Source organism: Myotis myotis, unplaced genomic scaffold (genome assembly GCF_014108235.1).
Source record: "Myotis myotis isolate mMyoMyo1 unplaced genomic scaffold, mMyoMyo1.p scaffold_m19_p_2, whole genome shotgun sequence".
NCBI lineage: Eukaryota > Metazoa > Chordata > Mammalia > Chiroptera > Vespertilionidae > Myotis > Myotis myotis.
The window spans coordinates 215813473-215828498 of record NW_023416324.1 but is presented as its reverse complement, the minus strand read 5'-3'; the positions used below and the strand labels follow the sequence as shown (position 1 = coordinate 215828498).

The window sequence follows — 15026 nt, the reverse complement described above, 5'->3', positions numbered from 1 at the left end:
CGCGCGCCGCGGTTCCTCCCGCGAGGAGTGGGGGCGCGAGGCCCGGGCGCTCTGGGGCGCGGCCCAAGGCGGGCGAGCAGCCGCCGGGCTGGCGCGTTTGCAATGTAACACGGCCGCGTGCAGGGCCGCCCGGCGTCTCTGCGCCTCCCCGGGAGCCTCGGCTCCGAGCGGGGAGCGCCCGAAACGCCAGCCGCGCGTAGCTAATGATCCGTGGCTCCCGAGTCAGGACGGCCTGGCTGCTGACCAGAATGCACCGGGCTTTGGACGCAGGTCGCTCACGACCTCCGCCTATTGCTTCACCAATTCCCCACCGACTATCGGGTGTCACGGGAGGTGGGGGGGGGGATCGTGTTCTTCGCGTTGCCTCACTGCAGGGGCGGGCGCTGGGGGTGCTTTCCCGGATACGGGTCCCTGCTGCAAGCCCTTGGGAATGAACGTGGGGGGCCCTGTCGAACGCCACGTCGCCCTTCTCGGTCCCTTCCCTGACGCCGCTTAACCTCGGGCACTGAGCGGCTAGCGCCTCTTAGGCCCCCCAACACCGCTGCGGGTTGACAAAGTCGCCTCCAGAGGCTGCTCCTGTAATGGCGCCTGCGTCACTCACTAACATGGCGGCCAGGGCCGTGCGCGGCGCAAACGTCAGCAGCTCTCCCCCGGCGGCTCAGAAACAGCGGAGGAGAGCCGGGCCGTGCGCTCTGATTGGCCCTGAGGCGGAGCGTGCGGCGCCCAACGTTCCCACATCAGCCAATCAGAAGGGCGGCACACGGAATTGGCCGCTGCGCCCCCTCCCGAGGCATTCTGGGAGCCTGGAGGACTAGCGAGGAGGAGTTGAGAGAACGGAGCGGACGCCATGGCGACCAACATCGAGCAGATTTTTAGGTCTTTCGTGGTCAGTAAATTCCGGGAAATTCAACAAGAGCTTTCCAGGTAGGCGCTCTCCAGCCTCTTCTGCTCCCCAGGGACGGGCGGGGCCCCGCGTAGGGCACCTTTATCCACAGTCGCCGTCGTTCCTCGCCTCGGGCCCCGCTACGGCCCCGCCTGGGCCCGGGATCCATTTTCCGCCCTCCGCCCTCCCCCCCCATCCGCTCCCTTCCCAGCGCGGAACTTCGCCCTTTCCACCGTCGGCCCGGCTCCCTCTGCTGGAACCGGGCACAGACGCTCGCCCCGCCGCTGGGTGATCGCCCCCGACCCTTCCGCGGCGGTGGGCCTGGTCGTGCGCCGAGACGGCCTAGTTCCTCTTCGGCTCCTCCTCCGCCTCGCGTCTCCCCTCCCCCCCCCGCAGCCTCCGCCGATTTCGCCGGCCGGTGCCCGCGACCGGAAAGGGTCTCTGCCGGCCGAGGCTTGAGTCAACTGAAATCCGCTTTGTCCTGCCAGCTTCCGACCATCTCGGGGTCGGGATCCTCTAATTAGATTATTTGGGCCCTAGTGCACTGTGCCTGCCACCAGGCAGCGTTCTCCTCGACTAGGAATTCAAATTAAAACATCCCGATGACACAATATTCGAGGTAAGGGTGGAAGGGGACTCTCCATTACGAGCCACTTCTTAATTGAGCAAGTAGACGGTGGGCTTTGTGTGTACGAACACGTTTTTATTTGCTCCCCTTGTCCCCATGGACACATTTGAATAACTCGTTGCTTTTGCCATGGCTGGTGGACTCATGTCCTCGGTTCCACAAAATTTAAACTGGAAGAGATTGCCAAAGAAATAGTTGTTTACTCAGAAAGGAAGCTAGCGTGGGGCATGCTGTCCACTGGCTGGTTGTCTTCGTGTTTTGGGGTTGTATAACGTATTTGTTGCGAGTTCAAACGTTTTTGCTAGTTGTATTTTACGAGTTAAGAGCGAGAGTAATACGTGAATTTGAAAATCAGCCGGAAACGCAGTTGTAAATTAAGTGTTCAAATTAACATGCAGCTATTGGGGCAAGGATATACATATATAGTATCGTCAGGACCATTATTTTTACAGGACGTTTGGGTTTTTTTGGTTTTTTTTTTAAGTGGGAAACATACCCGTTCATTCAATTCGTTCCTTTTTAAAATTTTGTTATTACATGCTTGTGTTTTTAGGGTGATGAGAAAATATTTGAGGTAAGGGGAGATGTTTTTTTGAAAACTTTAATAGTCATGCAAACAAGTAATTGCATTTGCTTATTGTAATGTCTTCATGCCTTCAAGAAATCAGTTTTTATTAGAAAGTCAGTTTGGTTGTAAAACAATTTTGGAAAAATTTTAAAACCTCTACATAGTCATTGATGTGTCGCCCCCCCCCCCCCCCCCCATACAGAAGCACATACATGTTTTGTGAAATGTGATCATCTTGTTTAGTGTTGATTTTTCACCGAAGAAATTGTGAACAAGTTTGCCTTTGATCACAGTCTCAGTAGTCTTTTGGGATATTTTTCATGGTTCCATAGAATTTTGTTGTATTGATGGATATTTAGGTTATTTGAAATGGTTATCTCAAGTATTTGCTGTAAGCATTCTAATAGCTTTAAGATGATTACTTTCTCACAGACTTCTTTTTTTTTCAGTTGTGCTTTTCTGATTTTTAAATCCGTTGCTTTTTTAATAAGGTAATATGTATGTGTAAAGTGCTTAGGAAAAGTGCAAAATAAAGAGCTCTTGAAGAAAGTAAAAAAAGAATGTTAAACAACCCAATTTATTACTAGAGGAATATTAGCTTCTCAGGTAACATGTAATACATTATTGGTCTAAATTAGTTAAGATAAGCTATTAAAATAGGTTGCGGTTGTAAGAGTATGAGCTCTGGCTTTAAATACCTGCTTCACTTCTTGATAGCTGTGTGACCTTCAACTAGGTTTCTTGTCTTCTCTGGGCCTCGTATTCCTCATTTATAAAATCAGAATAATAGTGCTGATTTTAAAAAATATATATATTTTATTGATTTTTTTACAGAAAGGAAGGGAGAGGGATAGAGAGTTAGAAACATCGATGAGAGAGAAACATCGATCAGCTGCCTCCTGCACACCCCCTACTGGGGATGTGCCCGCAACCAAGGTACATGCCCTTGACCGGAATCGAACCTGGGACCCTTAAGTCTGCAGGCTGACGCTCTATCCACTGAGCCAAACCGGTTAGGGCATGATTTTAGAGTTTTGTTAGGATTAAGTGAGTTTAAAAGTGCAGAACCTTGTTTATTATTATGGGATTCATTGTAGAAAACCAAATTTTCTGAATAACAATTAGTTAACTGCTGATTTATTTTTTTGGAATTTCAGACTTTTATCAGGTAGTGGAGCATAATTCTGTTTTTGTTAGCCAAAATTTAGGTTAAGTTGAACGTGTTGGTGAAATTATTTTTCAAAAACAATTTTGCAAATCTACACAAAAATAGTAAAATGACTGGATAAATGGCATGTCCTTTTGTCAAGATTCTTCTATGTAAAAAACAAAACAAACTCAGTACGGAGAGCAGATTGGTGGTTGTGAGAGGGGTTGGGTGAAGGGTCAATTGTATGGTGATGAATGGTAATAACTAGAATTTTGGTGATGATCACTTTGTAGTGAATACAGATGTTAAATTATATTGTACACCTGAAACTTTTAAATATATCCAATAATTTTACCTCAACTAAAGGAAAAGATTCTTTTGGCCCTGTGAATTGAAAATATATTAAGCCATTGTTGGTATAAGTGAATTGTTACTTCTTTTATGTGAAATTTTTTGATCTCCAGAAATTGAATACTGGGATTTTTAAAGTATATTTTTTGTTGATAGTATTACAGATAATTACTAGGATTTTTTATGACTAGGTAAAAATTATGTATATTTTTTCTTTTGAATATGTTTTAAAAAAAATTGACTTCAGAGAGAGAGTTAAAAACATCAGTGATGAGAGAGAGTTATCGATAGGCTGCCGCCTCCATCCTGCAGACCCCCTGCTGGGGATCTAGTCTGCAACCTGGGCACGTGCACTGGAACGCACAGGTTGAGGCTCAACCACTGACTGGGATAATATATTTTTCTTTTAAACCTTTTGGGCATTTTATTAACTGACCAGAGCCTATATGTTACCCTTTTTACTTGATGTTTCTGTGGTTACTTTATGTTCCTTGATATTGTTGTTGATGATTGTGATTCATGGAGAGGTGTGGCTTTATGGTGGCTGTAGCCTCTATTATAATGTTGTCATATATATTTGGGGGGATTTTTGATTGTGATTTTAATGACTTTTCTGTTACCTGCATTAAATATGCAGGTAACTAAAATCTAATTCAATTTATATTTCTGGGAGTGTTTTATTATTTAAAAAGATAAGTTTAGAAACCTGTCTTAAAGATTTTTTTCTTCACTTTCATGATCCCAAAAACTTCAATTATGTGAAAATAAAAATGTACCAACTATAAGTAGGAAGTGTTAAAGAAGTACTACTGGTAGGCAATACCATCTGAAAGTAATACAAAAATTGTGAAATGTATTAATATAAGGTTATTTTAATAATTGAATTACAAATATTAATTATATGGTATGGTACAAATGCTAATGAATTTTGATAACTTTTTTTGTCAAGTGGAAGGAGTGAAGGCCAGCTCAATGGTGAAACAAATGCACCTGTCGAAGGAAACCAGGCCGGTGATGACGCAGCTGCCTCCGCCAGGAGCCTACCGAATGAAGAAATAGTTCAGAAGATAGAGGAAGTCCTTTCTGGGGTCTTAGATACAGAACTACGCTGCAAGCCAGGTAAGTTGGAGATAACCAGCTGTAAAAAACCTGGAGATTTTTTAATGGTTTAACAGTGTTATTTCTTGACTGCATGGAATTTAAAATGTTCAGTAGATCTAAAACTTCAGTATATTTAAGTTTTAGTTTAATTGGTTTACTGGAAATGTTGTTTGGCTTTGAAATATGAGTAATGATGCATTGTTTGCTTTGGCGGTGGGATACGCTTTATCTTTATTTGGTTTAGTCTTATGCCTCTGTGCCGGGATTCTGAAAGCAGATTTTCATCGAACAATTGTGTAAATGTCCATTTTGGAAAGTACAGGAGCCCGGACCACATTTGTAATGACTTTAAAACCCTGGGAGGTTTTATTTAAAAATCGTGTGTAGAGATTGCCTTGTTTTTGCATCTATCCCTCTTAAAGGTGCAGTGAATGCAAAGGAATCATTGTTTGGATTTTAGCATTTTTGGAATTGGTAAATAATTGATGCTTAGAAGTGAAAACTTTAGAAACAAAAGTTACGATCAACTACAAAAATTACAATAACTTCATTTGGTTTTAGAAAATGTGATATGATTTTTTCATTTTAATTTTTTTCTTAAAGTTTTTTGTTGGTTTTTACTTAGGAATAGGATATATTTTTTTTAAATATGCTTTTATTGATTTCAGAGAGGAAGGAATGGAGAGAGACATCAATGATGAGAGAGAATCATTGAGAATCATTGAACAGCTGCCTCTTTCACGCCCCGCAACCCAGGCATATGCCCTTGACTGGAATCGAACCTGTGACCCTGCAGTCCGCAGGCCAACGCTCTATTCACTGAGCCAAGTTGGCTAGGGCTCATTTAAAAAATTTTTTAAATTGAAATTTTTATTTTGGGTATAGGATATGGTTAAAAATATGGTTTAGCCATACTTAGATTCATGGGTCTAGTAACTTCTTTTAATGTATTTTTATTGATTTCAGAGAGGAGGAGATAGAAACATCAATGATGAGAGAGAATCATTGATCGGCTGCCTCCTGCACACTGGATATCAGGCCCAATAACTGGGCATGTGCCCATGACCAGAATCGAACCTGGGACCCTTCAGTCCATAGGCCGATGCTCTATCCACTGAGCCAAACCAGCTAGGGCCTAGCAACTTTTTCTTGATTGAAGTATAACTTAGCTAACAATTTGCTGCATAATAGACAGTTGATAGAAATGGATTGGTTTTGTTTTGAAATAGGTCTTGTTATATGTTGTTTTATTTTTTCCATAACCTTAATGGACTAGGTTTATAATCAGCTTTTTCTGGGATCACTAAGATTTATCTAATTTGATACTGGCATTAGAATAAATCCCATCTGGTTATAAAGTGGGATATAAACTACTTCTCTTCAGATGAATTGAAATATTCTTTCTTTAAAAACTATTTTTTTGCCGAAACCGGTTTGGCTCAGTGGATGGAGCGTCGGCCTGCGGACTGGGGGGTCCCGGGTTCGATTCCAGTCGGGGGCATGTGCCTGGGTTGCGGGCATATCCCCAGTAGGAGATGTGCAGGAGGCAGCTGATCGATGTTTCTCTCTCATCGATGTTTCTGACTCTCTATCTCTCTCCCTTCCTCTCTGTGGAAAATCAATGAAATATATTTAAAAAAAACCACTATTTTTTGTTTCAGAGGAGAGGAAAGGAGAGGGAGGGAGGGAGGAAGAGAGGGAGAGAGGGAGAGAGAGAGAGAGAGAGAGAGAGAGAGAGAGAGAGAGAGAGAGAAACATCAGTGATGAGAGAATCATTGATCGGCTGCTTCCTGTGTGCCTCCCACTGGGAATTGAATCGTGACCTCTTGTTGATAGGTCGACACTTAGCCACTGAGTCACGCTGGCTGGGCCAAATGTTCTAATTTTTTGTCAGTCCTCACCTGAGGATATTGAATACTCTTAAGTTACATGTTAAGGGCTGTAAGAAATTTGTTTCCAAAATGATTTTATTATGAGCATATTTTTTTGGAGAAACATTAAAATTGTTACCAATTTTAGATTATTGTGGGAAAGATTATTATATTTATTAGGATGTAACATGGGTGTGATTAAGATAAATTCAAGTTCCATATTGATACTTTCCATTTGTTACTCAGACTTACGTATATAAGAGCAATCACTAAAAAAAAAAAAAAAAAAAAAAAAAAAATAAATTAAAAAAAAAAAAAAAAGAGCAATCACTAGCATTCACTGACGGCTTACTTGCACCAGGCATTGTTCTATGTACTTTGTATGTTTTAACTCACCTCATCCTTCACTCTAGGTGACAGTGTTAGTACTTTGGCCTAGTCCATTCATCTAGTTAGTGGTGGATTGATTTAGGATCTGAAAGCAATCAGCTTGTTACAGATCCAGTGCCATGTTGCTTTCTGTATAAATAAGGGTTATAAAATACAACAATTATTTAACTTTTTTTTTTTAAACAGGAGAAAATAAAAATTTTAGTACAACCCCATGGGGAATTCACATAAGCATGAAAATTCCACGTGGGTGTTTTTTATAGAAATTCTAACAATTGATAATATGAAAGATTCATCTATAAGTGTAATTTGCTACAATTTGAGAGCTGCAGAAAATAATTGTTTAAATGAATTTAGTTGAAACACATTTTAATTTAATTCTAAAGCTTTTGTTACAAACTACGAACTTAAAAGATTATTTTAATCCTTCCCCAATGATGTTTTCATTGATTTTTTTTTTTTAATTTTTATTTTTTTTAGAGAAGCTAAGTGGGGAGGGAGGGGGAGAGAGAAACATCTATTGGTTGTTTGCTTCCCATATGTGCCCAACCGGGGATCGAACCCACAACCTAAGTATGTGCCCTGACTAGGAATTGAATCCGCAACCTTTTGGCGTTCGGGACCATGCTCCAACCAACTGAGCCATCCAGCCAGGGCATAAGCTAATAACTTATTTTTCACCCAATCTTTAGTTGTAGAAGTATTGGAAAAGTGTCAATCTTAAGATAATTGGCTTATGAAAAATAGTTTATTTGGTATCTTTTTATTTAACAAGAAGTGTTATACTGTGGTGTCTTACCATGGAATGTAAGTCTTGGCTTATATGATTTACCTAAATCATTGTTTGACAAATTAAAATTTATTTCTTAATTTCAGACTTGAAAGAGGCCTCCAGAAAAAGTAGATGTGTCTCTGTACAAACAGACCCTACTGATGAAGTTCCCACTAAAAAGTCAAAGAAGCATAAAAAGCACAAAAATAAAAAGAAGAAAAAGAAGAAAGAAAAGGAAAAAAAGTATAAAAGGCAGCCAGAAGAATCTGAATCAAAGGCAAAATCACATCATGAAGAGAACATGGATGTAGAATCAGATTCCTTTTTGAAGTTTGATTCTGAGCCTTCAGCAATGGCACTGGAGCATCCGGTAAGAGCGTTTGGGCTCTCTGAGACCAGTGAAACTCCTGCAGTTGTGCTAGAACCTCCTGTAGTCTCAATGGAGGTGTCACAGTCCCACACCTTAGAAACTCTGAAGCCAGCTACAAAAACTGCAGAACTGTCACTTGCATCTACATCAGTAATCTCTGTGCAATCAGAACAGTCTGTGGCAGTAACGCTGGAACCACCCATGACAAAGATTCTGGATTCTTTTTCAACAGCACCGGTGTCTACTACAACAGTAGTGCTAAAGTCATCTGAGCCAGTTGTAACAATGTCAATGGAGTATCAGATGAAGTCTGTGTTGAAATCTTTGGAGTGCACATCTCCAGAGCCATCAAAGACCATATTGGAGCCTCCAGTAGCAAAAGTGCTAGAGCCATCAGAAACCCTTATGGTATCATCACAGACACCTGTTGAGGCACACCCTGAGTCAAGCACATCAACAATGGATATTGCAGAGTCTTCTGAAACTGAAGACCTAAGATTGCCAGAGCAGCCTGTAGAAGTACCATCGGAGACTGCAGATTCATCCATGACAAGATCACAGGAGCTGCTGGAGCTACCCAAGCCCACAGCATTGGAGCTGCCGGAGTCGTCGGTGGCCTCAGCGATGCAGTTGCCGGGGCCACCTGCGACTTCCATGCCGGAGCTGCAGGGGCCCCCTGTGACTCCAGGGCTGGAGTTACCTGGGCCCTCTGCTACCCCGGTGCCAGAGTTGCCAGGGCCCCCTTCTACCCCAGTGCCTGAGTTGCTAGGGGCCCCTGCGACAGCGGTGTCTGAGTTGCCGGGGCCCTCAGTGATATCAGTGCCTCAGTTGTCGCAGGAATTGCCAGGGCTTCCAGCACCATCCATGGGGTTGGAGCCAGCACAGGAGGTACCAGAGCCACCTGTGACGGCACAGGAGTTGCCAGGGCAGCCTGCGGTAACAGTAGCAATGGAGTTGACGGAGCAACCAGCGACGGCGACAGAGTTGGAGCAGCCTGTGGGGATGACAGCGATGGAACATCCTGGGCAGCCTGAGGTGACAACAGCAACAACGTTGCTGGGGCAGCCTGAGGCAGCGATGGTGCTGGAGTTGCCAGGGCAACCAGTGGCAACGACAGCGCTGGAGTTGCCAGGGCAGCCTTCGGTGACTGGGGTGCCAGAGTTGCCAGGGCTGCCTTCGGCAACTAGGGCACTGGAGTTGTCTGGGCAGCCTGTGGCAACTGGGGCACTGGAGTTGCCTGGGCAGCTCATGGCAACTGGGGCACTGGAGTTCGCGGGGCAGTCTGGGGCAGCTGGAGCACTAGAGCTTTTGGGGCAGCCTCTGGCAACAGGGGTTCTGGAGTTGCCAGGGCAGCCTGGGGCGCCAGAGTTGCCTGGGCAGCCTGCGGCAACTGTGGCGCTGGAGATCTCTGTTCAGTCTGTGGTGACAACGGAGCTGTCAACGATGACCGTGTCGCAGTCCCTGGAGGTGCCCTCGACGACAGCGCTGGAATCCTATAATACGGTAGCACAGGAGCTGCCTACTACATTAGTGGGGGAGACTTCTATAACAGTAGGAGTGGATCCCTTGATGGCCCAAGAATCCCATATGTTAGCTTCTAACACCATGGAGACCCATATGTTAGCGTCCAACACCATGGACTCCCAAATGCTAGCGTCCAACACCATGGACTCCCAGATGCTAGCATCTAACACCATGGACTCCCAGATGCTAGCGTCCAGCTCCATGGACTCCCAGATGCTAGCGTCCAGCTCCATGGACTCCCAGATGCTAGCGTCCAGCTCCATGGACTCCCAGATGCTAGCGTCCAGCTCCATGGACTCCCAGATGCTAGCGTCCAGCTCCATGGACTCCCAGATGCTAGCGTCCAGCTCCATGGACTCCCAGATGTTAGCGTCCAGCTCCATGGACTCCCAGATGTTAGCAACCAGCTCCATGGACTCCCAGATGTTAGCAACTAGCTCTATGGACTCCCAGATGTTAGCAACCAGCACCATGGACTCCCAGATGTTAGCAACTAGCTCTATGGATTCTCAGATGTTAGCATCTGGCACTATGGACTCTCAAATGTTAGCTTCCGGCACCATGGATGCTCAGATGTTAGCGTCTGGTACCATGGATGCCCAGATGTTAGCATCTAGTACCCAAGATTCTTCTATGCTGGGTTCAAAATCTCCTGATCCCTACAGGTTAGCTCAGGATCCTTACAGGTTAGCTCAGGATCCCTATAGGTTAGGTCATGACCCTTATAGGCTAGGTCATGATGCCTATAGATTAGGGCAAGACCCTTATAGATTAGGCCATGATCCCTACAGACTTACTCCTGATCCCTATAGGATGTCACCTAGACCTTACAGGATAGCACCCAGGTCCTATAGGGCTGTTCCTAGACCATATAGGTTAGCACCCAGACCCCTGATGTTGGCATCTAGACGTTCTATGATGATGTCCTATGCTGCAGAACGTTCCATGATGTCATCTTATGAACGCTCTATGATGTCTTATGAGCGGTCTATGATGTCCCCTATGGCTGAGCGCTCCATGATGTCAGCCTATGAGCGCTCTATGATGTCAGCCTATGAGCGCTCTATGATGTCCCCCATGGCCGAGCGCTCCATGATGTCAGCTTATGAGCGTTCTATGATGTCAGCTTATGAGCGCTCTATGATGACGGACCGATCAATGATGGCTGACCGGTCTATGATGTCATCTTACTCTGCTGCCGACCGGTCTATGATGTCATCGTATTCTGCAGCTGACCGAACTATGATGTCATCTTATACTGCTGATCGTTCAATGATGTCTATGGCAGCTGATTCTTACACCGATTCTTATACTGATACATATACAGAGGCATATATGGTGCCACCCTTGCCTCCTGAAGAGCCTCCAACAATGCCACCATTGCCACCTGAAGAGCCACCAATGACACCACCATTGCCTCCTGAGGAGCCACCGGAGGGCACAGCATTACCCACTGAGCAGTCAGCATTAACAGCTGAAAATACTTGGCCTACTGAGATGCCACCATTACCTCCTGAAGAGTCTGTGTCCCTGCCTGAACCTCCTGTGAGTCAAAGTGAGATTTCAGAGCCTTCGGTGGTGCCTGCTGATTATTCAGTGTCAGCATCAGAGCCTTCAATGTTAGTGTCAGAGGCTGCCATGACTGTTCCAGAGCCACCACTGGAACCAGAGTCTGCGGTTACATCAGCACCTGTAGAGTCTGCTGCAGAAGCAGAGGAGCATGAAGTTCCAGAGAGACCAGGGACTTACATGGTATCTGAAACTACCATGATGTCAGCTGAACCAACTATGTCAACATCAGAGCCTTCTATTATGTCAGAGACAGCAGAAACCTTTGATTCCATGAGAGCTCCAGGACATGTTGCCTCAGAGGTATCTGTGTCCCTCCTGGAGCCTGCAGTAACTATTCCAGAGCCATCACAGAGCACTCTAGAGCTGTCAGCCATGGCCATCTCAGAGCTACCCTCTGTGGCTGCCCCAGAGCCCCCAGCCGAGGCTGTCCCAGAGCCCCCAGCCGAGGCTGTCCCAGAGCCCTCAGCCGAGGCTGTCCCAGAGCCCTCAGCTGAGGTCCCAGAGCCCCTGGCTGTGACTGTCCCTGAGCCACTGGCCATGGCTGTACTGGAGCCATCACCTGAGGCTGTCCCAGAGCCCATGGCCTTGGTTGAGCCAGAGCATGTTACCATTCCTATGCCAGTTTCTGCCCCGGAGCCTGCTGTACCTGTCCTGGAACCAGCAGTATCAGTTCAACCTAACATTATTTCAGAACCACCTGTTGTCCAAGAATCTACAGTGACAGTTGCAGAGCCTGCTGTCACTGTCTCAGAGCAGACTCAAATAACACTGACTGAGATGGCTTTAGAGTCTGCCTCTGTGATGCTGAAGTCTGGTGTTATAACAGGAATGAATTTAATATCTACTTACCAAGATCTTACTCCAGAGATCGGTGTGCAGGAGGCTCCCGTGCACTCAGAGGAAGAGCCACATGGTGAAGAGCACCTGAGGAGTGACCCTTACGAAAGTGAACGTGGCATAAATAGAGACCTTGATATAAGTAATCATTTAATTGCTAAAGACATGGCACATATCACAGTGTCCACTGCCGGCACTGGTGCTGTTGGTGAAATTGGTGAAGAGAAAATTTTGGCCATCAGTGAGACTAAACAATGCACAGTATTGGATACCTGCCCTAGTGTTGGTGCAGCTGATGTAGGAGGAACTCTATCTTCTGGTCCTCTTGCTGTTGAACCCGATACGTTGGGAACTAGTAAGGGTGTTGAATTTGCCGCAGTATCTGCTCTCAGTTCAGTTAGTAAATATGATGTTGAAGTATCTTTAACTACTCAAGATACTGAACATGACATGGTAATTTCCTCTAGCCCCAGTGGTGGTAGTGAGGCTGACATAGAGGGACCTTTGCCTGCTAAAGACATTCATCTTGACTTGCCATCTAATAACTTTATTAGCAATGATACAGAAGGACCATTACCTATAAAGGAGAGTGACCAGACATTAGCAGTTGCTCTCAGCCCTAAAGAAAGTAGTGAAGATAAAGAGGTACCACTCCCTGCTAAAGAGACAGTGTCTGAATCTGCATTTCCTGCCAATATTGAAGATATTAATGAAGCAGATTTAGTGAGACCATTACTTCCTAAGGACATGGAACGTCTTACAAGCCTCAGAGCTGGTATTGAAGGACCTTTACTTGCAAGTGAAGTTGAACGTGACAAATCTGCTGCCAGTCCAGTTGTAATGAGTATACCAGAAAGAGCTTCAGAGTCATCTTCAGAGGAAAAAGATGATTATGAAATTTTTGTGAAAGTTAAGGACACTCATGAAAAAAGCAAGAAAAATAAGAACCGTGATAAAGGTGAGAAAGAAAAGAAAAGAGACTCTTCATTAAGATCTCGAAGTAAGCGGTCCAAGTCTTCAGAACACAAATCACGCAAACGTACCAGTGAATCTCGTTCTAGGGCAAGGAAGAGATCATCTAAGTCCAAGTCTCGTCGCTCTCAAACACGTTCAAGGTCACGTTCAAGACGCAGGAGGAGGAGCAGCAGGTCAAGATCAAAGTCTAGAGGAAGGCGATCTGTATCAAAAGAGAAGCGCAAAAGGTCTCCAAAGCACAGATCCAAGTCCAGGGAAAGAAAAAGGAAAAGATCAAGCTCCAGGGATAATCGGAAACCTGTGAGAGCTCGGAGTCGCACCCCAAGTCGGCGGAGTCGGAGTCACACTCCGAGTCGACGAAGAAGATCTAGATCTGTGGGGAGAAGGAGCTTTAGCATTTCCCCGAGCCGACGGAGCCGTACCCCAAGCCGAAGGAGCCGCACCCCAAGCCGAAGGAGCCGCACCCCGAGCCGAAGGAGCCGTACCCCGAGCCGAAGGAGCCGCACCCCGAGCCGAAGGAGCCGCACCCCGAGCCGAAGGAGCCGCACCCCAAGCCGACGGAGCCGCACTCCTAGCCGACGGAGAAGATCAAGGTCGGTGGTAAGAAGACGAAGCTTCAGTATCTCACCAGTCAGGTTAAGGCGATCACGGACACCCTTGCGAAGAAGGTTTAGCAGGTCTCCCCTCCGCCGTAAACGGTCCCGATCTTCAGAAAGAGGCCGATCGCCTAAACGCCTGACAGATCTGAGTAAGTTACTGAAAACGTAATGGGAGAGCATGGCTTAAATCTGAGTTGTTCCTGCTCTTTGAGTCAAATGGAGTATTTTGGGTTAGTGGTTTAGGATAAATATTTCTCTTTAAATTTTCTTAATTAGCTAAGCTTGTGTTTAGGAAATGTAGGGATAAGTACTTGTGTAGTTTGAGTTCAAAGACCTACTTTGGAGCATGACAGAATCAAGGGGGTCCCATACTTGAATGTTTTTTTTGCTTGAACCCGTCTTCCATAACCAGAAGGGGAAGCAGAAATCCAGTTAAGTACCAGGCTAGTGTGTGCTCAGATTGTTGTTGGATGTGTTTCAGCATAAATCTTTACAAATAAGCCTAAGCTTACAGTGTTTCTTTTTAGATCAGTTACATGTCTTAAAATGGCAATATCAGACCCTCAAAGTTTGTGTAGGTAATTCTAATGGTATAATGGGTAGTGGAAGTGCATAGGGAATTCTGTATGTGGGGAGTTATTTACCTGGGTAAAATAAAGTGACATTTATTAAAGTGATTTTAATCTTCCTTTAAAAAAAAGTGCTCTAGTGTCCCTTTTAAGAAGTGCACATAGATGGTTAAAGCTTGTGGGATAATGCATGACTACCTACAGAAATAATGGATAATTATCCCAGTAGTTGGACATTTCCAAGTTAGTGTTGTCTAAAGAAAAAGACGCCTAGCTGGTTTGGCTCAGTGGATAGAGCATCGGCCTATGGACCAAAGGGTCCTGGGTTTGATTCTGCTCTAGGCCACGTACCTTGGTTATAGGCTTCTCCCCCACTCAGGCCCTGTTGGGGGCACATGCAAGAGGCAGCCATTCGATGTGTTTCTCTCACATCAATGTTTCTGTCTTTCCCTCTCTCTTCCACTCTCTAAAAGATCAACAGAAAAATATCCTCGAATGAGGATTAGCAACAACATCTAAAAAGACCCTAGCCGAACAATAAGGGAGAATGCATTCAGTTCAACAAAAAGTTTTGAGTTCTTTTTTATTCAAAGTAGAGGAATAGTATTTCATTCCTGAAGTGATTACAAGTTAGTAGAGGAGACATGGATAAAATACATATATGTCTCTTTTGCCAAATAGTAAAACTGCCAAAAAGAGCAGCATGTTATGATTGCTCTAAGTACTGGTATAGGATAGGTAAGGCACTTTGGAAGCACAGTGGAGAGGAATGTTAAATTATGACTTAAGACTTGTTAGAAATAGTGACACCTGAATTGGGATCAAGTGGTTTATAAGTGGTTTAAAATGTCAGATATTTGAAGGAA

At 45.0% G+C, this 15026-nt stretch overlaps 1 protein-coding gene across 7 annotated transcripts in view; it reads left to right on the top strand.

Moving 5' to 3' along the window:
- The first annotated feature begins 117 nt into the window (after positions 1–117).
- Positions 118–15026, top strand: part of SON (SON DNA and RNA binding protein) — a 35901-nt gene continuing 20992 nt past the window's right edge. For 3 of the 7 annotated variants that reach the window (XM_036352218.1, XM_036352220.1, XM_036352219.1), the window contains exons 1-3: positions 121–924; positions 4530–4699; positions 7819–13740. In XM_036352218.1, coding sequence (XP_036208111.1) covers positions 848–924; positions 4530–4699; positions 7819–13740 — 6169 coding nt within the window. In that variant the 5' untranslated portion in view covers positions 121–847. Of the gene's footprint in view, positions 925–4529; positions 4700–7818; positions 13741–15026 lie in introns of all 7 variants that reach the window. The other 4 variants (XM_036352215.1, XM_036352216.1, XM_036352221.1 and 1 more) reach the window with 3 other exon arrangements.